The sequence below is a fragment of the Pelophylax lessonae genome, assembly GCF_965119305.1.
Source record: "Pelophylax lessonae genome assembly, chromosome: 12".
Lineage (NCBI taxonomy): Eukaryota > Metazoa > Chordata > Amphibia > Anura > Ranidae > Pelophylax > Pelophylax lessonae.
The window spans coordinates 123319831-123347599 of NC_138779.1; the positions used below are offsets into that span (position 1 = coordinate 123319831).

Below are 27769 nucleotides of genomic sequence, written 5' to 3' on the forward strand. Positions count from 1 at the left end.
TTTAATTATCCTTTTTTATTCTACAATGAAAAAAAAAAAAACAGGAGTATGCAGTTCTAATCCTCTAGGGCTGTGTCCTGCAAGCTTTGTTGGATCCTCACTCAGAGTACAGAGACAGAATGCAACAGGGTAGATTTACTAAAGGTTTGCGGTTTATTAACTTAGCAAATTGCCTGCATTACTTATGGCACCCCTGTACCTTCCCCATTCAAGTAAACTTGCAGTTTGCAAAACTGGCATTGAAAATGTATAGAGTGCTTCTCAGCTGCCATTATATTACTGCACAGAGTGTAGGTGGTGCTTCTATGGCAGAGTGCAGATGGTGCTACTTTGCCTGTCTACATTACACAACCAGGAATTGTCACATCACTTACTGATATCAAGCCTTGTATCAGCTCCCTTTCTATGTTTTATTTCTCTGACTGAACCAACAGATTTCCTGTAATCCAACAATATTCTGATATTATACTATCTGCAATCAATGAGAAGTGTTATTTTATTAATTGCGCCAACAATTTATAATATATATTGTACATGAGCACATTGGTACACCAACACTTGTAGAGTTCTCTGAACGAGAAGGCAACAAGAGGATGGATGGACCCTGTCATAATTTTGCTATGGGGCCAATGATTTTCCGTTAAACCTCTGATCTTGCAAGATAAAAAGTGTCATCATTAGAGGTTGCCTCTCAACGTTTTTATAAAAAAAGGTGGCAAAATGTCTACAACTCTTACAAAGAGAAATGACTAAGTAGAAATTCAGGTCAGAGGTCTGTCGCTAAAAAGCATCATCACAAGTGAGAAACTCTCTGAGTCAGTCCTGAAGGACTGTTCACTGTTATGTTATTTGTCAAAGCTGTTAATAACAAGTCCAAATACAAAGAATTATTGTCACTTGTAAAATAAGTGAAAATATGTGCATTTCCTGCCTAAAGAAATATTAAGCTGGTAAGTGTTATCATTAGGAAGGAAGAGGAGAACTGGTGTTGAATCATAGACATTATAAGCGAAAAACACAATTATCTGTAATGGAAATTGACAGCTAAGGGCAAAACAAAACGAATAATATATTCTATGTGATGTGTTTTATGTATATCCCTGTTAAAAGGGGGGTGCATTAACCCCAAAACACATTGGCCTTTGTTTTAACAATTAGGGCTATGCACATAGACCAGCAGAGCCCGTGTGCTGAGTCCATTCAGCATAACTGTATATGGTGGAGCAATCCTAAACACAGCGTACAGGCGTATACACAAAAAAGAAAACTTTCTAATTTTTGCATAGGCCATTATGCGGTACTTGTGCTTACAATAGCACCGCCGTATGCATGAGTGCAGCAATTGTCAATGACAGGCTGTATGCTGCACCTGAACTGGGTGGAGGGAATACAGCTGCAATTATGCCAAATGGGCTCAGCCGGCCTGTGTACAAGAGCCCTTAAAGTGGTTGTAAACCCCATTCATTAAATTTAAACTAAGCACATATATCTGTAGTGTTAACTTATCTCTCTTCAAAGCTCTAAGTGTCATTTCTCTCTGGTGCTTTGTTCCTCTGTTATCAGCATGAGTCACTTCTGACAAGTTCTCCAACACATGAGATAACATGAGATAAAAATGTGTGTCACGGAGGGTGGTTAGAGGGAGATAAGCACGTAGCTTGTCTATTCAGAATACAGCTCTGCATGTTCCTTCATTCCTCTGCCGTGTGGAGGGGGTGTGTGTCTCTTTTCTCCAATAAGCTCTCACACAGTGTATTTGAAGCCTCTCCACCCTCCCCTATGTACCGCTGGCATCAGTGGCAGCTGGTGCTCCATGGGCCGGGGGGGGCAGCAGATGGACCGCACCATACCCCCCCCCCCCGGGACCACACCAGGCCGCGCACCATAGCCCCCCAGGTCCACATCCGGACAGGGGACAGGATAGAGGACAGAGGACAGGACCCCCCCCCGCTCACTCACCCTGCGGCGGCTGCTTCGGCTTCTTCCTCCTGTCTTCTGCTTCTCCTTCCTCCTCCTCCATGCCCAATGGCATGGCTTCTCCTTTTGGCCAATCGGGAAACGGGTCCTGATTGGCCAGGAGGAGAATCCGTGTGACAATAGCGAATTTCCATTCGCTATTGTCACACAAATGGGTGGGCTTGGGGCAGCGCAGTGCTCTGCGCCCCAAGCCCACCCTTTTTTTTAGCCTATTAGAGCCTCTGGCTCTAATCACATGGCAAAAAAAAAAAAAAAAAAGCCCCATTGAAGTCCATGCATCCAGCGCTTCGCATGTATATTAGGGGGCCGGCCGAATGGATGGGGGGGCGGCGCCCCTGCGCCCCTAATGCACCAGCCACCACTGGCTGGCATCTGAAGAAAGATTTTTAACATGATCTGCACTTTTGAAAGGGTGAAGAAAGGGGAAGACTGCAGATATACAAGTAAAACTTATGTAGGAGGATTTGTTTCATGTCTGTTTATCATCTGCGACCGTTCCCTTCACTGGGTATATGTGAGGGTTTACAACCACTTTAAGCCCTAGTAAAGCCTGAAAAATTCACAAAGCTTGTACTTGGTTTTGTTAACACTCATACCTTGGTACTTAAAAAAAATCATTTACTCTCCCTTATAAAAAAAAATAGTGAATTATAGCTAAAGTAGTCTATATTATAAAATAAAATAATAAAATTATAAGTCCAGTGGCAAAGGTGGAATACACAATAGTTCATGATCCTCACGTGCTGTTGCTTTGTCATCATAGTAGTTATGTGCTTGATCATAATGTATAATTCATACAAGAGAAACATTTGGTAACATTATATAATTAAATTTTACTAACCTTCCAAAGAAAATGTTATGCTATACATTATTCACTAATCTCAAAATAAGTTTTCACATAAAAAGACAGAATTGTGAGAATGCAGCTGCTAGACGTTTTGTTTGTTTGGAGTACACTAACAGTAATAAATGTGTAACAGTTCAGAATAACAAGAAAAACATGGTTCTCTTACATTACTGGGGGGGGATATTATTTTTCCATTGTTAATATATTTCTGTCTTTTTGCATTTCTGACCTTACAGGGAATTAATTCTTTAACATTTAATTAAATAGCATTTTTGGACCAGCTGTATGGTTTTCATGCATTCCAGTGAACCTGTATTGTTATTCGGGAAAGCAAAGAAACAAACAAATATATGATAAAAAAATGCCATGTGGCCATATTAGGTCAATGATATCATGAGCACCCCCCCCCCCCCTTTGTATACCTGCAGCTGCATGGTGAGAAATGCATCGGCCGCAGCTGATTGGGCCAGCACTGACAGCTTCTTTCCAGGTTCAGATGAACGTGGATTTTGACCAAACCCAATCTCATCCCTACTGGAGGTGCAATTTGAAGGGTTAGGAAATCCCTCCAAAATGAAGTAAGTCAGTTGCATTGAAAAAGGGGTCCCCAGTGAAAGATTTTGCCTCATCTCTTGTTCTACTGACAATTGTAAAATTTGGAATTCCTTTTAGAGGTGTTTGAACACAAACAAGTATATTTAACTAGTTTAAGATTATAACTGACTGACTAATCCAGACCATATATTTAGGAAATGAATGACTGGATAGATTGTGAAGTTAAGAAACAACTCATTTGTTATGTTTTCCACAGTTACAGTATTTTGTCATTGTAAAGTCTGTAAAGCCATTTTAAATGTCCTGTGACATTGCTTAATGGCATTTCAGCAAAAAAGATGAAAAGGCTGTACAGAAGGGCATTTTGAAAACTGCCAAACTGCAAGTTTTAAATGCAAATATATTCAAGCATTTATATAAATCTGTGTGTAATGGTTTTTGCCCAAGCTAAATAATGCAGAATGCATGTTGATACAATTATGTGTATTAGGTGGGTTTTCATACCAATAAAGCCAGTCTCTGAGAAACATGTGGTGCAAAAAAGTACTTTAAATATTTAGTTGAGTCACTGATACAAAACAATGGTTTACTGTATTTTGAGGAAAAAATATAATTGGCATGCTCTACTGTGTGTATTCACTGTATGTATGTATATACAGTATCTCACAAAAGTGAGTACACATTTTTTTAAATATTTTATTATACCTTTTCATGAGACAACACTGAAGAAATGACACTTTGCTACAATTTAAAGTAGTGAGTGTACAGCTTGTATAACAGTGTAAATTTGCTGTCCCCTCATATTAACTCAACACACAGCTATTATTGTCTAAACCACTGGCAACAAAAGTGAGTACACCCCTAAGTGAAAATGTCCAAATTGGGCCCAGTGTCAATATTTTGTGTGGCCAACATTATTTTACAGCACTACCTTAACCCTCTTGGGCATGGAGTTCACCAGAGCTTCACAGGTTGACACTGGAGTTTTCTTCCATTCCTCCATGACAACATTGCGGAGCTGGTGGATGTCAGAGACCTTCCGCTTCTCCACCTTCCGTTTGAGGATGCCCCACAGATGCTCAATAAGGTTTAGGTCTGGAGACATGCTTGGCCAGTCCATCACCTTTACCCTCAGCTTCTTTAGCAAGGCAGTGGTAATCTTGGAGGTGTGTTTGGGGTCATTATCATGTTGGAATACTGTCCTACAGCCCTGTCTCCGAAGGAGGGGATCATGCTCTGCTTCAGTATGTTTACAGAACATGTTGGCAGTCATGGTTCCTTTAATGAACTGTAGCTCCCTAGTGTCAACAGCACTCATGCAGTTCCAGACCATGACACATGCTTGACTGTAGGCAAGACACACTTGTCTTTGTACTACTCATCTGGTTGCCATGACACACGCTTGACTCCATCTGAACCAAATAAGTTTATCTGGGTCACATCAGACCTCAGGACATGGTTCCAGTAATCCATGTCCTTGGTTTGCTTGTCTTCAGTAAACTGTTTGAGGGCTTTCTTGTGCATCATCCATAGAAGAGACTTCCTTCTGGGACAACCCCAATGCAGACCAATTTGATGCAGTGTGCGGCGTATGGTATCAGCACTGATTGTCTGACCCCCGCCCCTTCAACCGTTGCAGCAATGCTGGCAGTACTCATAAGTCTATTTCCCAAAGACAACCTCTGGATATGATGCTGAACATGTGCACTCAACTTTTTTGGTTGACCATGGTGAGGCCTGTTCTCAGTGGAACCTGTCCTATTAAATTATTGTATAGTCTTGGCCAACGTGCTGAAGCTCAGTTTCAGGGTCTTGGCAATCTTCTTATAGCCTAGGCCATCTTTATGTAGAGCAACAGTTCTTTTTTTTTCAGATCCTCAGAGAGTTCTTTGCCATGAGGTTCCATGTTGATCTTCCAGTGACTAGTATGAGAGAGTGAGAGCGATAACACCAAATTTAACACACCTGCTCCCCATGACATTTGAAATTACAATAACATATTAAAATCTATTTGAGATTTTAGAGAGTCTACATTCTGTATACTTTCAATTTTGAGTTGTCTTAATAAACATGTTATCAGTTTTTGGTAAGCATAGGTACATAGTATTTTCTATTTTTTTTTCTTTATGTTTTAAATAACATTATATATTTATAATACCATAATACACACATCATTTAAAATATAGTCTGGCACATAAAACCAATAAATACAATTTTGATAAAACTAACATAAGTACCTGAATCTCAGGTACTCACCGCTTTAGCTTTTTGTTCTTTGTCCAATCAAAGGATGTGATGTACTTCTTAAAGCTGAAGTTTAGTCTACCTTCATTCTGGTCCCTTCCTTCCTCTATATTATCATATTTTTTTAGTCTGTGAAACTTTAGTTCATTCCTACTTTATTAAGGCCCAACAAGATACAAATGTATAAAAAGATGATATGCAGTGTATCCAAGGTACATATGATTGAACCTAGCATAGTCCTCGAAGAGTAAACACATCAGTAGGACATCAATGTCTTGGGCATCAGTGTTAGGAAGGAGAATCCATATATATAAAGCATTATAATCTCTTAAATGTCATAAAAAAAGTAGCCAGACCTGGTCTTTCTTTCAGGACTAGCATGTGAAATTTTTATACAATTTTTTTTCGAAAAATATATAAGTAGACAATAGATTTAGCACTTATATAATACATGGTAGTCATAACTAGATGTGGAGTGTATACACAATTAGCTGTAACAATGAATTCCATATCACATTTCTAGCATGTATCATCAATGGAACTTTGCATACTGTCTATTTGTACTATATCTTTAGATTTTGTGGAAGAGAGATAAAACATAGGATGAGCAAATACAATATGTAGGATACAAAAAGTAAAAGATGAGATGGTGTAGGCCATCTCAGAAAGGTTGTATTAATTAGGGCTCACACAGGGTTACTGTGCAAAACTCAATTTTATTGGTGGTGATAACTATAAAAGTGTATAGTAAAAATCACAAAGATACACATAAAAATTGTACCCTTAATATTTTCCGTTGCGCACCCGGGTAAGTTAAAATAGAAAAAAAGTCCCTCAGTTGTGGATTCTGCTACAATAAATTTTGACCATGTCTTAAAGAATGGTCTTAAAAGTTAGTTTGGGAGCCTGTGCAGGTCTGAAAGTATGGTTGGAGTTCAGCTTTTCCTTCAGTGTAGTCTGCAGAGAGTTATGGTAGCTGGGCTGGGTGCTTGGATCAAATAGGAATTAAGCAAAACAAAGGTTTTGGCAGGTAAAACATTACCAGATATTTTAACATTTTACTGTTTGCATGGAGCTTAGCTTTTAAAAGGACTCTTCATGGAAATGCAAGGCTTGGTTGTCACGATACAATACATTAATTAAAAGCTAATATATATATATATTAGAAAAAAATAATACCTTGGACCCAGCTTTTGGCGACTTCCTCTAGGCACTGTTGATGTCCCACTACTGCCTCCTGCTAATGCTATATTTTCCAATCCCAATGAGATTGTGTGCCTGCACTGTGCAGGAGTGTATTTTAGCTGGATGTGAAGTACTCAGCTTTCCCAAGAAATAGCGGTGAGGATCAATGATGTCACTGGACCTAAGAGAAGTGGCCAGAATCCAGGGTCTGCGGTATTTTGTCCATTTTTTGTTAATGATTTGCCCTTTTAAACTGTAAACTACTGTACTTTATTCTGAGGGTGGGGCCTCACGGACAAGCAAGACCTGACATTTTTATTATAGAAGTTCCACTTCAAAGTAATAGGTACATATTGTCCTTGAATACATATTTATTTACGATTATCAATGTTTTATTTTTAAACTTTATATTTGGTGTATAATGATATGTTTTTCTAGCATCATTAAAGAATAATATATATTTATAGAAATGTAACATGACCATAGAACACATGACGAAAAAACAATAACATTCTAGATTCTGTTAGAATGTAATTAAATGATAGCCTTGTTGTCATGAATGTGGTTCTTTAGCTTGAACATGTTTATTCTTGCGTTTTAGTGGAGAACAGATACATGATGAAGGATCTTGCAACTAACTGGACACAACAACCAAATGAATCATATGGAAGGTTCAGCTCTCTCTTTAATGTGAAAGGTAACAATTAGCATTGTTTAGCCTGCTATGTTTTTTTTCTTCTTCTTAGTAGTAGTATAGAAAGAGAACTGTCTTATACTTTAATACCTGACAGCTGTGGCAAAATTATACAAAATGTCCATTGTAAGAGAGCCAGATAAAAAGAGAAAGAGAGATGGGGAGAGAAAACTAAACAACGTTGCAAAAGATAAATCAAAATGTATTCTAAGCATATACAATGATGGGTACATTCTAGTTTTGGCCTTCTTATTCTTAAGCAGAATATTGACACCTAATCACTCTGCAGTGGAGGAGGTGATCATAAGAATACAGTGTACATTTATGATTACATTAAAAAAAAGCTAATAGTAGCATATGTCATATGATGACTATGCTGTGCACTCAGTGGCCACTTTATTCAGTATACCTAATTGTTAAATAAAATAATATAGCTGAAATTCATGTTGAAATCAAGTACATAAAGCATGGGGATAAAGCATGGGGACAGGTTAGGGCAGTGTTTCTCAACTTCGGTCCTCAAGGCACGCTAACAGGTCAGATTTTAAGTATTACCTTGGGGAGATGCAGACTAGAATACTGCAATCACTGAGCAGCAAATTATATCACCTGTGATATATTTCAGTTTTCTTGCAAACCTGGCCTGTTAGTGTGCCCTGAGGACCGGAGTTGAGTAACACTGGGTAAGGGGGTTCACTTGTTCAATCAAACATTGAAAAAAACTGAAGATTTATGATCTAAGGCTGGAGCATCTCGAAAACTGTTGATTCTTTTGGAATTTCATGTTCTACAGTCTATAGAGTTTTTTTTTTTTTAAAGGTGTTTATTTCTGTTCTTTTGCACATTACATTATCCAGAAGCTTAACACATTTTACAAGGGTAAATGTATAAGAAAATTAATATCACAATCAGCCTTGAGAGGCCAATAGTTAACAAAAGTGATGATATAATAGGTTTGTTTCCCCATAGGGAGAGATAGTACTTAGGATAACAGAGCTAGTTTGGTTGGACTACATTGAGCCCTGAATATAGCTCAGCCATCTTTGTACAGTGAAAAAGTCAAAGAAAACAACAACCACAAAACAACTAAAACAACCAGTCACCCACAAACACACATACAACACTCATGCCCCCTCCGTGCCTCCCATTCCCTCTAGCAGGAGAGCCAAGAAGCCCACAGCTTGGGCCTTGGCACTCCATCAATATATAGGTATTGAATTATAGCTACCTTTTACAAGTGTTGAGGTAGTGGGGTATCTTTCCAAAAAGAGGTCTGCATTATCAAGCCAGGGCTGCCAGATTTTAGAGAACTTATTGGTGCAGGTCCTGGCCTTATATATCAACTTGTAAACAGGTAGATCTTTATTCACCAAACTATAAAAGTTTTGTACCAAAGGTGAATAAACATTCTTCCATCTAAATAGAATCAATTTCCTAGCATAGAACAGTAACACGCAAACCAGAGTTCGAGCATGTGTCCGGTGTATAAAGTCATTTAGAATACCAAGCAGTCCAACCTCCGGGGTATGAGGCACAGGCAAATGGAGGGTATTTTAAAAAAAGGAGAAAATGTCTTTCCAATACTTTGAGATTTTAGGGCAGGTCCAGAACATGTGTATAAGATCTGCTCCCATTGAACCACAGCAGGGGCAGGCAGCAGCAGAGTCAAAGCCCATACGAGCCAATTTCCTAGCAGTATAATGCAGATAGTGTATAAAATTAAATTGTGTATAGCGTTAATTAGAGCTTATAAGATCCTGAAAACAGACCTCAGAGGCTTCCTCCCATCCTTCCTCAGATAACCCAGGGATCAGCACCTCCCCTTTCTGTTGTGCCAGATGGAAGGGGTTGCTCCCAGCAGACTGGAACCATAAATAAGTAGTGGTGACCAGTTTGTTTATATCAGGGTAAGACAGTAGCACCTCTATTGGTGATTCTGAGAACTCTTGGGTGAAACCTACAGTGTATAAAATTACTTAAATAGCAATACATGGAAGTTCTTGGTAAAAAATATTTACATAGTTAGTCTGGCTGAAAAAGTCCAGTTGATCCAGAGGAAGGCAAAAAAAACAAAACAAAAACAAAAATGCATGATCCAATTTGCTTCAGCAGGGGAAATATTATTCCCTGATCTCCCAAGAGGCAATCAGATATTCACTGGATCAACTTTTCCTATAAATATTAGTATCCAGTTAAATTATGTGTATCTAGGAAAGAATCCAGACCAAGGCATGTGGACATAACACCAAATTAATAAAAAAGGTATGAGAAGAATGGCTATAAACCTAATTCTCAAATGTAATAACAATGCCTGGAAGTGAATAAGGGAATTTAAATAATCTGACTTTTAATGACATCAATTTCTCTATTTTTGAAGACATTTATTCTTACAGGTAGGTCACATGATTATGTGCTGTATAGTAAAGATTATGACTTTTATGATTATTATTTCTAATGCACATACTTACCTTGCTTTTATACCCAGCAGCTGGGGGACGACAATCCTATCAGCCTTCTTCTGTACACAATTTAACTGACAGCCCTTCTGCAAGCATGAACAGTCTCTATGGAGCCAAAGGTATAAAAACTATGTTTCTGGTGTAACTATGTACTTTTAGGAAAAATGACGTAAAGCTACATGCAGCTTTCATATAAAAGACAGCCACTGCTAAAGGTGCACTGCATATGGTTAGAAGTGCACATAACATATGTATTAAAACGATTCCCACCAAGAGTCTATGAATTGACACAGCAAGTGGGATTTACTAAAACTGGAGCACAATTGGTGGTGCAGCTGAGCATGGTAACCAATCAGCTTTTAACTTCCGCTTGCTCAATTAAGCATTGACAAAAAAAACCTGTAAGCTGATTTGTTTCTATTCAGAGCTGCACCAGATTTTGCATACTACAATTTTAGTATATCCCCCCTAATATACCTTACACTGTATATTGAAATGCAACAACTGAAAGTATCATATTAAATTATTTTACTGTTATCACTGCTTTCAGCCTTTCTTAAATATCTATGCAGACATTTAATTTTCAAATGATTTAGGTACATGAATATACATGCTGGAAAAAAAAGTATTCTTTTGCACAGTTAAAGGTTTTACCAGGCTTACTAAATGACATAGAAATTTTGAGAAGTTAATACCGCAGGTATTAGGATTTATTATCACTATTACCTTCACACCCTATAGTCTTTCTACTGACACACACTAGGCAGATTTGACAAGATGATACTTAAAAACTACTTGTAGAAATTCATCTAATACATATTAAGTATCTTTGTGAGCGTTAAGGGATGGTCCTACTTAAACTGCCTTTATAGTACAGCCCTGATTATACCAACTCCAGATTCTTGCCAGAGCCATATCACATAATGGTAAGTGAAGTATAAACACTTCATGGAGTTCTCCAACTCACTGGAAATAGCCAAATTCGTATCTCGTCCATAGAGGAGACAGTGGTTGGGATTAAAGTTGATTAGGCCCATATTTGAGACCATAATCACAAAGTGTGAAAATTAAAGGTCCGAAAAATACATCAGTCACTATAAAAGTGGGGGACAAATTATTTTTTGAGAATAGGTGCACAGTTACAGTCGGCTGAAATGGGGTTTGAAATTCTATTTTATTTTTTATCAAAATTGGTATTGGTTATTTTTAAAGTTTTCATAAGCATGCCCTGAGTGCAGTGAAGACAAAATATATAACTTTGCAAATTGCAAATTATACTGGACATTGGAAGAAAAAGGGAAGTGATTGGCGCTGCCTGGTGGAGTGCTTAGGGGATAGGATCCTTACATATATACCCATCCTAAGCGCGGGATTACATCCACCCTTTCTTATACTGCACATTATTAGTCTAATGTAAATGTGTAAATAGTATAAACAAAATAATAAAGATTTCAGAAAAAAGTTAAATAAATAATCATAGTTGCTTATCACTGTCAAGTATGTGCCTAACAACCTAACCGGCAAGCAACATATTACAGCTGTATGTAGTTCCCTGTTTTGCAATTTAAATGTGCTATAATTGCCTGCTTTCTGTTAATATCTGCATGATATGTCCAGGTGATATGCTCGCTTGCTGTATGCTCTAACCCAGAATTTCTCATGCAATAAGTCAATGTGTGTATATAATGCAGATACAGTATCCCTTAGAAGTTGAGTGGATTTGCATCATAATCTCAGGTTAGATTTAGGAGAGTTAGTTAATAAAGTAAAAGGTAAGGTAAACTGAAACTAACCTGAGTTTGTGCCAAACATCCAATCACGTCAAAGTAAAATGATTGAAATTGGAACTCCTACTGCACATTATTGTATGTTTGAAATGAACACTTTATGTGACCCTTTCCTTTGCCCATGAAGGGCAAAGTAAAAGGGCCACTTAATTCCCCTCCTTCCCCAGCTGTACACACTCACCTTACCTTGCTCTCTACTCCACCTTTTTATTTGGCTGTCTGGACTGAAGAAAAAGATCAGTATGTAAGCTAAAAACTGACTAATCAGAGCACACAACGGGGTTGATTTAACTAAAGGAAAATGAGCGGAAGCTCTGCTGACTTTCATCATCCAGTCATGTGCAAGCAAACACGTTGTTTTTTATTTTCCCTGCACGTGATTAGGTACTCTTTGCAAAGTAAAGCTTTACCTCATTTATTAAGTTCTGGAGCAACAGAACTTGCAGAGTGCAACTGCCCTTTGCAAAGTGCACAGTCTATTTGCCCTTAGTAAATCAACCCCACAGTGCCTCCCCAGACCCATGTGACAGTGTTTGCCTATCACCAAGAAAATAGCCCTATTACATAGGAGGTGGAGGATTAGGCCACGTGATCATCCATACCTGGAAGAGACACTTCACTATTGATGGTCAGGAGAGGTGTGGGATTGAGGAAAGATGTGTATATACAGTCAGGGCTGTGGTGGGGGGTTAAAGTGACTTTTACATTTCACTTTATATATGTATTAACTTAACATCTGTTAATACTTAAGTAAACTTTTCCCATTGGCCAAGGTACATTTGCAGAGCAAATGCATTTTAATGTATATAGTCTCTAAAGTTTTTTTTTGTGAATGCAAATCAGACTGGAGTCAATCTACTAAAAGAGTTAAATGTGTAATTACCAGTCACTTCAAATAACCAGACATGTACATGGGACTTAAAAATGGGAATTTCCCTTGCACATGATAGTTGAGAGCATCACAGCATCATTGGGCAAAGTGAGCATTGTACTTCTTTAGTAAATAACCCAAGTGTTTACTGCAATCGTAAATCAGAACTAGAGGCAAATATATACATTTTCTGCATATAGGGTCTGGATCCAAGGCAAGTCATGATTTCTTAGATCTGTCTTTTTTTTAATATATTAGGGATATTTAACCATAGTAATCTGTAATTTTAAAAAGCACACAATTCATCCTAATGATTTTCCACATCAAATATTTTTGCCATTTAAATTAAGTTCATTTTTACAAATTATTACAATCAAATCTTTGTAAACTAAGAATCCTCTATAGAAATTTATCAAATAAAGCCTTTGTTCTTTAGTGTAATTCTTAAGAGATAGAACCTCTTGTTATAGGATCACACAGGATGTACGACACTTCTTCCTTTACGGGCCAAGAGGATACTCCCAGTTTCTCCCCTTCGAACTATTCTCAGAAAGGTATTACTACAGGTTCTAGTGCTAATTGAACTTTACACCAAGGGGTCTATTTAAAAAGCAGTGAATGTGACTTGCACCAACATTTTTTTGGGGGAATAAATGATCATTGTTATAAAAACACATGGACCTCTGCTTTTATAAATATGCCTCTTAGTGTTATATTTGCAGTAGAAATCAGAATATAAATCATGTAAAGAAAAATTCCATCCTTTGTTCATTGATCATGCTTTGTGTCTGGCATTAACTGCTTTTCTGAACCTCTACTCAATGTCATAATTGTAAACGTTGCTTCCTTGTCTATAGTCTTAAGAACTAACATATCCAAAGAAGACATTTTTTAAATTATTTTTTTTATTTACAATTATATTTATAAATGCATTATTTTGTTTGTGGAAAGCGAGAAATACAATTAATGTGTTCTATGTTGGGTACAAGGATAGCAAAGTAGGGTTTAAAACGTTTTAGGAGACCTTATAGTTTTTGAGTAAAGGAAACCTGAAAAATGTAGTAGGTAAAGTGTTTTAAAGGGGTTTGTGACACATTTCTGTACAGGGATTGATATTCTATTAAAAATGAATGGTCTTCTTAAACGCAATGCACATTACCCCACAAAATTCCATGCGTTAATGCATCTGCCGTAACACATCCTAACATCCCACTAAGATCTGAAGGAGGCCTCAGATTGTAATTTGACCATCCTTTACTAAATATTTCCCTCATACATTTAATTTGAATAAAGGAAGGTGCTCCCAGAAAATTTAAAGCAGATTTACCAAACACCAAAATATTTTTTACTGGCAGGACTTGGAAAATGTACTGACAGATCCATATTTTACAGAAAAATCCAAATGTCAAAGAAATTCATTTTCAAGTATAACATGCAAAATTCACTTGCACAATGTCCTCACCTGCTATGGAATGCAGTCATTATATAACCAGTTCTATTTTCACCCACATGAATTTGAAGTTTGGCTTAGGCCCAGAAAATCAAGCGCTGTCAGACTTGGTCAAATCTGTTTAAAAAATTACTTCCTCTGAGTCCTATCTTACAGTGAATAAACAACTTTAGGCAGTAATACTCTTATTTTACCTCTGCTTGGTTCTAAGAATGGAAATACACAGATCTATTGGAAACTGATCAAGGTAGTGAATGTCACCACCTGGATGTGGCATATGGGACATTTTATATCTTGACTTAATAAGGTATTTAGCAGTCTAAAGAGAAGGTATAAAAAACAAGTATGTAATGTTCTTTGATCTTGCTTACTTTATTTTTGCAGCTGTGGATTGAGGGAGTGTATTAACAGAGCTACCACAACACACTCTAATGAGCAAGTATATAGTATTTGTGGTTCAGATTGCTGGCCTTTATTATAAATAAGTGGAAATAAAGCTATACTAAAAAAAAGTGGGAAGAAACCAGCTAGATTGCTTTACACATTAATGCATTGCTATAAAACAAGTTTAATAAGAGAGCAGAAGTAATATTTAAGTGGTTTGGGGCAAACCAAAATGACAAAAGGGAGGCAGATTAGTCTAGACCACAGATATATTTAATTTTGTAGAGGTATAAAGATGTAAACCCAATGCATTTAAGGACAATTACAGTTACGCTCTATGGAGGAGCAACACAGCCACCCTTGGACAGCAGCATTGCCAACCTGTGCAGAGGGTAGTATTAGATGAACTAGCAAATGTATGTGGACTTAACTAAGGCCCCTTTCACATATGGGAGTCAGTCGGCGGACTCTGTTTTTCTCAGCGGGGGATCGATTCGCCAATCCCTTGCTGAGCAGACGGATAGTAGCTCAGTCTCCGCGCTGTGTGTGGAGACAGAGCTGCCAGGTCCCTCTGTTCTCTATGGGGGAATCGGATGATAACGCACCACCTGTCCGTTCTCATCCGATCCCATCCGATCCCATCCGATCCGCTGGACGGATGGAAAATAGGGTTTCCATCCGTCCAGATTTGACGCAACGGATCGGATGTCAGCGGACATGTCTCCGCTGACATCCGATGCCCCATAGAGATGCATGGGGCATCCGTTCAGATCCGCCTGAAAAACTGACAGGCGGATCTGAACGGTCCGCTAGTGTGAAAGGGGCCTAACACTTTTTAAGTAGTTGCAGCCACAGATAAAGGTTTTACATAAAATAATGAAAATTGCAAGCATATCTGTTGGTATTAAATTGTTTTTGTCACAATTGCTGGACAGTTTGGTCTGTTCAAGGAAGTTGAAAAATAACAGACTTACTGGTTGGATCATCGTGTACATATAAAGAAAAAAAAAAAGCTAAAGAAAAAAAAAGAAAAAGAAACCTAAGGCAGTCACCACATTTAAGGACTGGTAAGCTGCAATAAATTAAGATTTTTCTTTTGGGTTTAGATATGTTTTAATTTGAAACCCCATCTTTTTTAAAAAGTCAGTTTTTCTGCGTACCAGATTACAAAATAAAAAAGTCTGCCAAATTAATTGGCAAGATAAACTTCTCCTTTAGAAAATGTCTCCTTTGGACTACTCTATTCTGACTCAGTACACTCTTATTTTAATATTTTTTATTAAACATAACGTTTTATGCAATTGCTTTTCTCAGTAAGTTTTCTCTGGTAATACTTATAGTAAGTTTTGCATCTCTGCTATTGAATTACGGTCATAAAAACTGTATGTTAATTACTCTGTACTTTTTCTAGGTCCCAGCCAAGTTCCATCCTACCAATATTCATCCACTGTGACAACCACAGAGTCTGCTGCTAATCAGCAAGAAAACAGCCCCTATAACATGAATGGTAAATGTGTTACTTAAAGTATCCCTTTAATGTGTATACTGTCATTAGGTCACATAAAATACATTCAATATGTTTCACAATATGTTTTTGCATCTCCACTTCACAAAAGGCATCTTCTACTGTGTAGAAAGTGTTCAAAAGCGGAACTTCACCCAAAAGGGTATGTTCCACTTTAAGACCTCCCCCCGCTCCTATTTGACATTTGACAGATTTTCTTTGGTGGGGGGGGCATAAACCAGGTACTTGCCCCGACTTTCGCTCAATTCACCTAGGCAATTCGAGTGGAAGTTCTCCCCCCCCCCCCTCCGCGGTCCCCTCTGTAGTCTTCTTGGACATGTCACAGGCCCCAGAAGACTGCAGGACCATTCACACAGGGCAGCTGGATGTGAAGCCGAAAGCAGCATAGTCCGCTGCCCACAGTTAGGATGCCAGCACCAGGAACCCGAGGGCTAGTGAAGAAGTAGCCTGGGTGAGGATGACGCTGGATCCCTGCACAGATAAGTGTCTTTTTATTAAAAGACAGCAGCTACAGTGTTTGTAGCTGCTGACTTTTAATTTTTTTCCCAAGACTGAACAACCGCTTTAACTTACTACTATGCTTTTGGCATATAGAAGATAAATGGACTATCCTGACAAACTCCTAAAGATGCAGGTTGAACATACAAAGGCTGTTGGTATGTTGCTTTTGGCATGAACTGAACCCCAGTTAGGGTAGGGATGATCTTAAGGTTGGATCCAAACACAACTTTGGACCAAGTTTGTGCATTTGGATAAATGCCCTAACATATACTCCTTTAGCAGGAGCTGAAGGCCATGCATAATAGTGGTATTACTTCTTCTTAAAGCAGAGCTTCTCCCAAAAGAGGAGGTTCTACTTTAAGGCCTCCTTCTCCCCTCCTCTTTAGTAAATGGCATTTTGTTTTTGGGGGGGGGGGGGGTGGAGCAGGTACATGGATTTGACAGGTACCCACTCCTGACAGAAGAAATAAATGCTCCTGCACTTGAGAGTTGCTATGCGGCTTGATCTATAGAGCGACTCCACTCGTTTAGCCGCTATTTCGGATGTTCTGCCACTCCAAACAGTTTGGGGAAACCAAAATAGGCTCTAAAAACGAAAAGAACACAGAGGGCACACTGTCCTCCGAGGGAGGGCTTTGTACTGGAGGTCATGTGATATTATGATTATTTAAAGACCAGCTACCTGCATTCCAAATCCAGATCTGAAGAAGTGGGGTCACCCTCAAAACGCATCAGCTTCATTTGGAGATTTATATCCCACAACTGTTTCTAACCAGTAGATCATGCTGTATGGACATTTGCATATATATTTTTTTTTTCATCAAGCTTTAACAATTCATCTCATTTGTGAGTATGATGTACAGAATATCTTTTTTTTATAATAATTTGTAGCAAAAATAATGTGCTAGGCTGGTGCGCCCTCCTTTAGGTACGCACTTCTACTTCTACATGAATCGCCTAGGTGCTCCAAGTGGAAGCTTTTTCCCCCCTCCCTCCCCATAGTCTTCTGGGATATGTCACAGGTCCCAAAAGACTGCAGGACCATTCACAATGTGCAACATGGCTAGCGCATGCACAGTGGACACCCGGCTGTGAAGCCCCAAGCTGTCACAGCTGGGTTCCCACAGTTCAGATGCTGGTGTGAGGGATGAAAGACCGATGGGAAGAATGGCTAGGGAAAGCACATCACTGGATCCTGTGACAGGTGAGTGTCTGTTTATTAAAAGTCAGCAGCTACAAATTTTTTAGCTGCTGAATTTTATTAAACAGAAAAATGACTGGAGCTCCTCTTTAAGAACTAGTGATGTCCCCAGCCCCATTCACATATATGGTTAGCAATTCCCAGCCATGTAATAAAAGCAATGGATTAGTTAAAAGAAAAAAAATGGCATTGGAGTTCCCCTCTAATTCATACCAGATCTTTTGGGTCTGGTGTGGATTTTAAGAGGGAATCCCAGGCAAAAATCAGGAAAAATTGACATAAAGAATTTAAATACATTAACATTCATAACAGACCTGAAGTTCCTGATATGAATTATGTGGGAATCCCACATCTTTTTTGTTTGCAGGTGTCCCCTTTAATATCAATAGCAGACTCTCATCTAGAATTAGGGTCTCTTATAGATGAATGGAATCATCTAGAGAGAGAGAAAGAGAGTATAGCTTCCCTTTTATCTGTGCATATAATAGATGCTTTATCTCTCTCTCTCTATTTAGAATAATATATTATGATCAAAGAGCAAGCATGTTTTTTTACATCATCCCTCTGTTCCCACAGTGTATCCAATGATGACAAGGCACCAACCAGCAAAACCTTTGCCACAAACATGGAAATCCTCAAAGCAGAGTCTGCTGGTGAGTTCCGAGCATCTAATTTATGTTCTGATAATCTGTTTCTGTGGGGTCATTCCCAACCTCTTTCCGCTTGTAAACTATAATACCTTTAACTCATAGGCTATTATTGCTAGTACTAAAAGTATTGTTAACCATCAACACCCAGAAATGTTTTGGCCATATTGGTCTTCATTAGATAAAATATAATAATAATAACATTTATGTCTTGAGACATATTGCTAAGTCTAGGACTCAGATATCAAGTCTAAATATGTTAATCATCAAATCTCTGACTCGCAGTCTCTGCTCTAATTCATCCCAAAGATGTTCTATCGGGTTGTAGTCAGCACTCTGTGCAGGCCAGTCAAGTTCCTCCATCCCAAACTTGCTCTTCCATGTCTTTATGGGCTTGCTTTGTGCACTGACTGGTCTGCACAGAGTCCTGAGTCCTGATCTCAAACCGATAGAATGCGCTTCTGAAAGACTGGTCAAACATTCCTAAAGACACACTCCTAAACCTTGTGGACAGCATTTCCAGAAGAGTGGAAACTGTTATAGCTGCAAAGGGTGGGCCAACTCAATATTAAACCCTATGGACTAATGCCTCGTAAACACGCATCGATAGTTGGCTGTGAATTTTCGGCTTACGTCCGATCGGCCGATTTTCGGCTTGTTAGTATGATGCTTCCGACAACCGACTGCGACTTTTCGGCCGAACAAAATCTGGTGTGCATGCTATAAAATTTTTGTTGGCCGTCAACAGAACAGCCGATTTTCCGTCAGTCAGTACAGATTTCGGCAGACAAAAATCAGATGAGCAAGACTGGGCATGCTCAGAGAAGAAAAAACACACGGAAAGTAAACCAGCACATGACATCACTTCTGAAGTTGGTTGTTGTTGGCCGAGAAAATTTGTGTGCAGTCTAGAGCACATTTCAACCAACACAACAACACTGGACAAAAGACAGATAATCGTTGCGTGTGTACGAGGCATAAGATTGGGATGCCATTAAAGATCATGTGTGTGTAAAGGCAGGCGTCCCAATACATTTGGTTATATAGTGTATGTGTGTATGTGTGTAAGCGTGTGTGAAAATGTATTATTATTACAAAACATGTTATCCTATGAGTTAGCTGTACAAGTAAACAACACATTGGTGTATCTACTTCCTTTGGTCAACATAATTGCCCCATTTTTTGCAAACAATGTTTTTGTAGCAATCAAATTGTGTAGGGTATAAAGCATATCTATAGTACACGTTTTTTTTAATGCTTTACATAATTTAGGGAATGAATACAATCCCTGTCATTTTTTTTCCTGTCGCTCTACTCTGCTTTTCTTTGCCATTGGAGAGATTTCCCCTTACTTCTTGTCTCGGAGAAACTAAGTGAGAGAAGTTTACTCAAAGTGAGGGTAATTTATCCCTTAAAAAGGTTGTAAACCTCCAAAAACCACCCCTCCCAAAAAAACAAAAACCTGTTAGACAAAGACATAATAAACTAGTATGCATCGCATACCAGCTAATTCTGAAATACTTATCTTCAGCGCGCCTGGACATCGCTGAGACAGCTGACATCTTTCGAAGTGTTTCTTCTGTGTTCATTGGCTCAGACGCTGTGAGTGACCAGAGCATGATGACGTCACTCCTGCGCATGGGCATGGGAGCTGCCATTTGCGGCATGGGTTTTGAAGGTCAGGCAAGGTAACCTGGACCTTCAGAGCTTATGGGCAGACGACATCATCGGCTGAATTCACTCTGAATATCTCCTAAACTGTACAAGTTTAGGATATATTCACAGTACCTACAGGTAAGCCTTATTAAAGGCTTTACCTGTAGGTACAATAGAAGGAGAAGACTTTACTTTCTCTTTAAGCCAAGTATACACACATGCATTATTGTTGTCCAGCCTGGGGACTAAACAAAAATAATCATACAGATTCCTCCATCCATGGTACACAGCACAGATGGAGGAATCTCCTGCTGTGGCTATTGTGTTCTAATAAATCATATAATTTGTGCCCAGCTTTAGACAGCTGCCCATAGGATGGATATCACCATTGGAAGATTTCCTCTCATTTCCTGTTTCGGTAACTTTAACCTTTTGGATTTCCTATCACTTTCTGTTCCAAAGACAATGGTTTCTCAGACAAATAGAGAGAGTGAATGTCTCCAATGGGGACACAGAAAAAAACCTGGAAGAAGCTCTAAGCTTTACAATATTTTTCCATCCAAGACTAAAGAAAAAAAAAAAAAAAAACGTTGAATTTCAAGTATTAACAGAGAGAACTCAGAAGTGGAGGAAATGTTCGTTACTGCTCAGATATGTTCAAACATGTTGGAAAATCTCTATGAATGTTTTGTGACTGCTTCCCTTACTTATAAGTAAAAGGGACAAGCCTTTATAGAACATGTAACATAACAGAGTATCATTCAAACCTGGAAAAAATTGGGAGCTAGCAATGTAGCAGTTTAAGCAAGCTTAGTCTGGGCTCTCACCCTCACTATTATCCTGTATAAGATCTGCCTGTGTATTCTAAACCAATGACTCCACAGCATACACACACTCCATGCTATAACTAGACTTCTGTACTGAAATACTTTTCACCTATTGCCTGTCTATGTAGACATGCTTTATAAAGATGCCTTCAAGTTTAATTGAAATGCTTAATGTTACTTTACTCAAGAAACAATAAAAGTTACTAACATCTATGCTTGTATCTTACAGACTCAGCAACGCCCTTTCTATGTGAACAAGGGAAATACCACTAACGCCGAATCCCCATGAATCCCTGGGACGAAGCTCTAAGATTACGTACCAAAGCTATAGATATGTGGGCAGAAAGAGGGTGGGGATCTGTGCTTAATTCCTTCACTGCTGTTGTAGTGAATGTGTTGTGACTGGATTTGGCTGGGAGGAAGAAAACTGGTTTTAGTCTAGCCAAGGGCAACAATTGCTAACTGGAATTCCAGGGTGGGTCCAGCAAGAATGAACCTTTATCTATTTTTCTCAAGTTAACCCTTTATTGATGTAGAAAGTATTATGCTATTACTGACTAAATGTTACCATTATAATAACTGATGTCTAGAATACCAAGGAAAAAAAAATTGCAGGAATATGTTCATCAATAAATACATTTGAAAAGCTATTTTAATGTCTCGGCATTTCGTTTTTGAGAATACTGTTTGTCAAAAGATTGTTGTTACATTCTTGTTATTGTGTTAAAGCATTTCTTTAAGAGCTCTATTGATCAATGTTTAACCCAAGATTTACACAAGATATAAATTTTTCAAATTGAATTGAAAAAAAAAAAAAAAAGTGTTAATCCTGGATAAAAACATTGAAAAATAAGCTCCTAGGTCTTTCAGGAACACCAGTTCTGATGTAAATTATTTGGCCAACTAAGCCACACAGACAGCATATTTTTTCATGCTGTTTTTTATTTTTAAGAAAGATTTTAGCTATTAACAGGAAATGATGGCAAATATATTTTGAAGATATCATGTATACAATAAACCGGCCATTGTCAAGATGTGTAGTTTCAGTAAGCACAATACAAATATAAGCAAAAGAATAAAGTAGAAGGAAAGATTTGAAATCACAATTTTCCATATCTTCCGTTCGACAAGGTTAACACATTTGTTTATAAAATTGGGGTGTCTGAAGAACTAGAGTGTTAACTTAAAAAAATTGGTATTACAAAGAAAACTGGAGTTACTATAAATATTGAAAAAAATAGTCCTAATATTAGGGCTATCTACAGCGCTTTCTAAAATATAAAAATTATATAAAAAACATAAAACATGTGCAATAATATATATATGTATATCTGTAAACCCACAAATATAAGTGCAAATGTGCAAATAAATAGTGCAAATCAATTTTCCAATATCTACAAGATAACCAACTACAGATATACATATATATATATATATTATTGCACGTTTTATGTTTTTTATATAATTTTTATATTTTAGCAAGCGCTGTAGATAGCCCTAATATTAGGACTATTTTTTTCAATTTTACCACTTTTATACTACTGCTGCTGCTACTTTATAATTTTATAATTTTACATATAATTTTACACATATTTCACATATTTAAAGGTAATTTATATTTATATTTAATATACATCAACTCCTAGGCGTGGGGAGTATAACCATTCTTTCGAAAAAGGATACTTGTTTTTATACTATAAATATTACTTTACTCCACAGCCCTAACGTTTGCTTTCTTGCCAGTACCATTATTAAGGACTGATCCAATAAAGGTGCTTCTCTTCTCGGATCACATCTCCTACCCACTGGCTTATGTCACTGCTTACATTGCAGGGTCAGTGGCCAGTGATTTGTAAGTTATACTTCAAAGGGCTGCAGTCAACATGGAGCTTATAGTTTATTTTTGGTAATTTTAAGGATTTGTTGAATGTAATAATAATTATTCAGTTTCCACAATTTCTCTTTTAGAGTTTATGTCTTAACTTTGAATACTTTTTGTCAGATGTCTTGTAGTTTTGAGCATGTATATAATGTGTGGGTTTAGAAGTCCTATATTTGATTACAGATTTATAAAAATATATATATATATATAATTATTGTGTATTTTAAATAACACAATTTAACCTGTATACATGATTATTAAAGCAGAACCAAACCCATTGAGTTAACCGTTTCTTAAATCCGTTACATTCAAGGCATACCGTGAACTGTCAAGCCCTCAAATGGCTTTTGTCATAGCTATTCACTTGTGCAGCACCATGGTAATTGCAGATCAAACAGAGGCTAAGATGGCAGCTTACTTGGCTGTAAAGGGTAGGAGGGTTTAGTTCTGCTTTAAAACTAATAGCTGCTGTTTTTGCTAACCTTCAAAATAAGTGATGATGATGATTTTAGTAAAAAAATATATGCCTTAATGTTTTTTTTCAGTAACTCTGTAATCATAGTTGCTTTTTTGACACAGTAGTTATCTGGAACAGATTTCCTGCATGGTATAGTTAAACAATTTCAGTAAAAACTTCTGTTTGTTTGAAAATTGGCCTGGTTGACCCGAAAAAAATGTAATTCTGAAATATTACAGCTTTACTTATTGCTTTTACAAAACAAATCCACCTTCAAGCTTTTTCACAGCACCCTTTCGATTCCTCTGGTGCAGACATTAAACTCCAGTGTTAACTCTGCAGGTAGCACAAGCAGCACTTTCAGTTTTCTTCCAGTGTAATCTTCACAGCTAAGTGGATAATTCCTTCTGCTCTCTTGCCTCCAGGTGCTTTTTGAAATTCTAAAATCGGTTAAAGCTAATGCCAGACTTTTCTCTTAGGTCTTTGAATGAAATCAGCTTTGGTATTTTGCCTTTCTAAATTTTCTGTTAGGTTTGGCTAGTACCAGGGGCATAACTACAGGGGTTGCAGGGGTTGCAATCGCAACCGGGCCCCATGCTCCAGGGGGCCTGTGCAGCTCCCCTGTCCGCCTGGATAGGAGGGGCGGCAGGGGCAGCATGTAGAGAAATCACTGTACTCCTTTTTCCTCCTGTAGTTGCAGGCCCCAAGATGGAAGGAAAGGGGCCCACTGCAGAATTTGTGAAAGGGTCCCGCTGCGGGACTGTAATAAAGGGCCCCACAACGCGAGTAAAGGACGCCAGGATCAGTGGGAAGAGCCCCATGCTTGAGGGGAAGGGCCCCCCGGCCAGGGGTCCGAGGGGCCCTTCATGGTTTCTTGCACCGGGGCCCTGAAGGTTCTAGTTACGCCTCTGACTAGTACAGTGCTGCTCAAAAACAGCCCATTTTGGTCAACACAAGCTTCCTAATGTCTGAGTGCCAACCATGGAATTAAAATGACAGTATACTGAATGTTGTCATATCCAAAATATCTCCTATGGGTGGCATCTGATGTTGGCAATGATAACTATAAACTCCTACTGGGCCATTCCGGGCATATGTCCTTACCTACAGCGATTGTATCTACCATCAGTTTCATGTGGCCCACACAGCAATCATATGTCAATTGTACACAATGGCTTTCACTCATAGTCATTCAATATACACTATTGTGATTTCAGGGATTGGTCACAGTGCTTACATTCTACAGTGCCAATCACAGCAGATCTGTACCACGTGAAAGCTGTGGCCAATCACAGCTTTCACAATAGAACACCATGGAACATGAATGGATGTCAGTCATAAAGTGCAATTGATTGCTTATGCAGTGATCATCACTATAAAAAGAAATCACAGTGTAAAACAATATTGATGACCTCCCCAGAGCATTGCAGTGTCACATGGGGGAATCAGTGTATATATAATACATAAGGGAGTCAGTCAGTATATATATATAATATATGGGGTCAGGGTATATATTATACATGGGGGTCATTGTATATATCATACATGGGGGTCAGTGTATATATAATATTTGGCGGTCATTGAATATATAATACAATGGGGGTCAGTGTGTGTATATATAATACAGTGTAAATGGGGGTCAGTGTATACATATTACATGGGGATCAGTGTATATAATACATGGAGTGATGGGGGATGAGTGTATATATCACATAGGGTTCAGTGTATATATAATATATGGTGGGGCTCAGTGTATACATATTACATTGGGTCAGTGTACATATAATACATGGGGTGATGGGGAGGTGGTGTATAATAAATGGGGGGTCAGGGGGCCGTCCACCAGTCTGCCTGTCTGCAAGGAGAACTGGGGGCTTCAATAATAGTAACAGATGAAGGGTGGATCTTAAACAGGAAGGGTGGGACAAATTTAGATGGGGGGGCGCCCAATTTTAGTCTTGCCTAGGGCAGCACAAAACAAAAACACACCACTGGCCACACCAGTCATATGTTAATGTGTGAAGATAGAATGTGGGACAAGATGAAGATATACTCCAGATATATACATACATATATATATATATATATATATATATTCTATATTACTATGCAAGACTTTCCTATAGTAAAGACATATATAGTTGTATCCATTTGATAGTCTAGAGTTCCCTCTTATCTGTAGAAATATATTTTCTCATACTGGTTTTCAGAAGACAGTATTAAAAAAAAAAATTGCAAAAAAGTTTTATTTAATTTCTTCATTTTCCAAAAAATTGTGACAAATAATTACAACTCTTACTAAATACCTTGGGGTGTCTACTTTTCAAAAAATAAGTAATTTGTAGGGTTTTTTTTACTTTCTTGGTGTTTTAAGGCCTAAAGAAGTGAGATAGGCAGTAAGTCCTTTAGGATTGATCAGTTTATAATATATATATATATATATATATATATATATATATATATATAGTTTGTAGACTTTATAACGTTCATACAGGCTAAATATTATACACTGATTTGGGTTATTTTTACCAAAGCAATGTAGCAGAATACATTTTGCCCCAAATTTATGAAGAACGATCATTAATGTGCAACATTTTATAACAGAAACTAAGATTTTTTTTCAAAATCTTTGGTAAAAAAAAAACCCAGTTGTGATTAAATACCACCAAAAGACAGCTCTTTCTGTCTCAAAAAATGCAATTTTATTTGGGTACAGTTTTGCATGACTGAGTAATTGGTATTCAAAGTGTGACAGCGCTGGCTGAGAGCTGAATTTTGGCCTGGGCAGCAAGGTGGTGAAAGTACCTGGTATTAAAGTGGTTAACATACTAGATGCAGCTATAGATATTTTATTTGTGTTAATGCTAGAAATATGGCTTAATTTAGGAATACCAGATGTCCAGTATTTTATAGGATTGCCTCGTGTTTCTGCTCCCCAGGAGATACCAACTTTGGATTCCTAAGATATTTATACTAGTGTGTGATTTAGTACAGTTTTGGGATGATGGATCCTTTACCATCAAGACTTTACAGCCATGAGTGACGTTTTCTGACTATAATAAAAATCTTGCAAACCCCAGTGACCTTCCTTCTCAGGAAAAACGTCAGAACATGTTGTCAAACTGTTAAAGCAGCCAGCCTAGACAGAGGAATTGCTAGATGGTAATGCTATCCTGTGTTTCAGGTAAAGTGAGCAGAGATAAAAGAGTGTACATTGTTAAGAGTCCCCAGTAATTAAATGACCCATCACAGCCCATCAGTAATTGTTTAGTGTACACCTGGAAGTTCTGCCCTGGGGCAGAGTCAGGAGGAATTCAGGTTTACTTATCCAACCCCAGCACTTAGAAAAAAATGTGAGTTTAAAACTGGATTCCAGGCAAGCAGTTAAATACACTTGTAAAAATACATATAAGGGAGCTGTTTCACCTTTCACCTTTAACCTTTGTAATTCTGTTCATATAGTTCTGAGATTTACACAGCTCTGCTCTACAGCACAGCCCAGTCTAGCAGGGGAGGGGGCCAGATGTTTCTCCTTAGCAATTTCACTTTCACTTACAGGACTCCTTCCCATCCCACCCAGTGACTAGACAATGAAAGGGGGACACAGCACATGGATGAGCTCATCTCTTACTCTGCTCCCTCCTACTATCAACATACTCATTGATCCACTGCACATTTTTTATTTATTTTTTTGCTTCTTGTGCTTCTTCTCTTGAAATAAATAAATTAACGTTGTTGAGCCTCCCCCTTTAAATGTGCAGAATGATTATAAAGAATATACAATCCAAACAATTTCCTCAGTGTGCCAATAGGGTACTACACAATATGTGTATAGTAATACATTGATCACATCCAAGCCATAATATACAGAATGTTAAAATAAACAAAAACAAATAAATATAAAAACAAGAATAAGGTGCGATTCTTTAAGGCTACGTTCACATGTTAGCGTAGCGGACTGCGGCAGAATCACTGCGATTCTGCCCGCGATCTGGAAATCATTGCAAATCGTGGGAGGCCAGTGCGTTGCCGTTGATTTGCAATGGCACTCCAAACGCTGTGCGATGTTGCCGCATGATTCCCCAAAGAAGCTCTTGTACCTTATTTGGGCATCATGCTGCCCCCGATTTTGTTTGCGTGATGTTACCGCGATTCGGCAGGCGGAAATCGCAGCAACATAGCACAGCGTTTGGGATGCCATTGCAAATCAACGGCAATGCACAGGCGTCCCGCGATTTGCAATGATTTCCGGATCGCTGGCAGAATCGCTGTGATTCTGCCGCGGTCTGCTACCCTAACATGTGAACGTAGCCTAAGTGTCCTTCTCAATACAAATTTTGAAGTAATTCACACTTGAATGATCCACACTTTGTGCCATTTGTGAGAAATTATATTCAGTGACTCCCGCCACCGCTCAATATTGCGCTCACCTCCACATTTGACCTGTCACGCCCAGGTCAAATTATGCTTTCCCCACTCTGGGGTATAAGAAATAAGCTCCTCTACAATCCTCCTCCTCCAATGCACTCCTAGATGTCCTAGGTTACTTCACACATTCGGGGGTATGGCCCTTTAAATCCGCCACTGCATATAAACTCATGTGACAGAATGCATCCTCAT

The 27769-nt window shown here is 38.2% G+C and overlaps 1 protein-coding gene across 2 annotated transcripts in view; it reads left to right on the forward strand.

Moving 5' to 3' along the window:
• TRIM29 (tripartite motif containing 29) overlaps positions 1-21460 on the forward strand; it is a 62978-nt gene extending 41518 nt beyond the window's left edge. The window contains exons 5-10 of one of the 2 annotated variants that reach the window (XM_082273892.1): positions 7410-7505; positions 9991-10080; positions 13090-13173; positions 15865-15960; positions 18257-18333; positions 21040-21460. In XM_082273892.1, coding sequence (XP_082130018.1) covers positions 7410-7505; positions 9991-10080; positions 13090-13173; positions 15865-15960; positions 18257-18333; positions 21040-21099 — 503 coding nt within the window. In that variant the 3' untranslated portion in view covers positions 21100-21460. The remainder of the gene's footprint in view (positions 1-7409; positions 7506-9990; positions 10081-13089; positions 13174-15864; positions 15961-18256; positions 18334-21039) is intronic. The other variant, XM_082273893.1, reaches the window with a different exon arrangement.
• The last annotated feature ends 6309 nt before the right edge of the window (positions 21461-27769 follow it).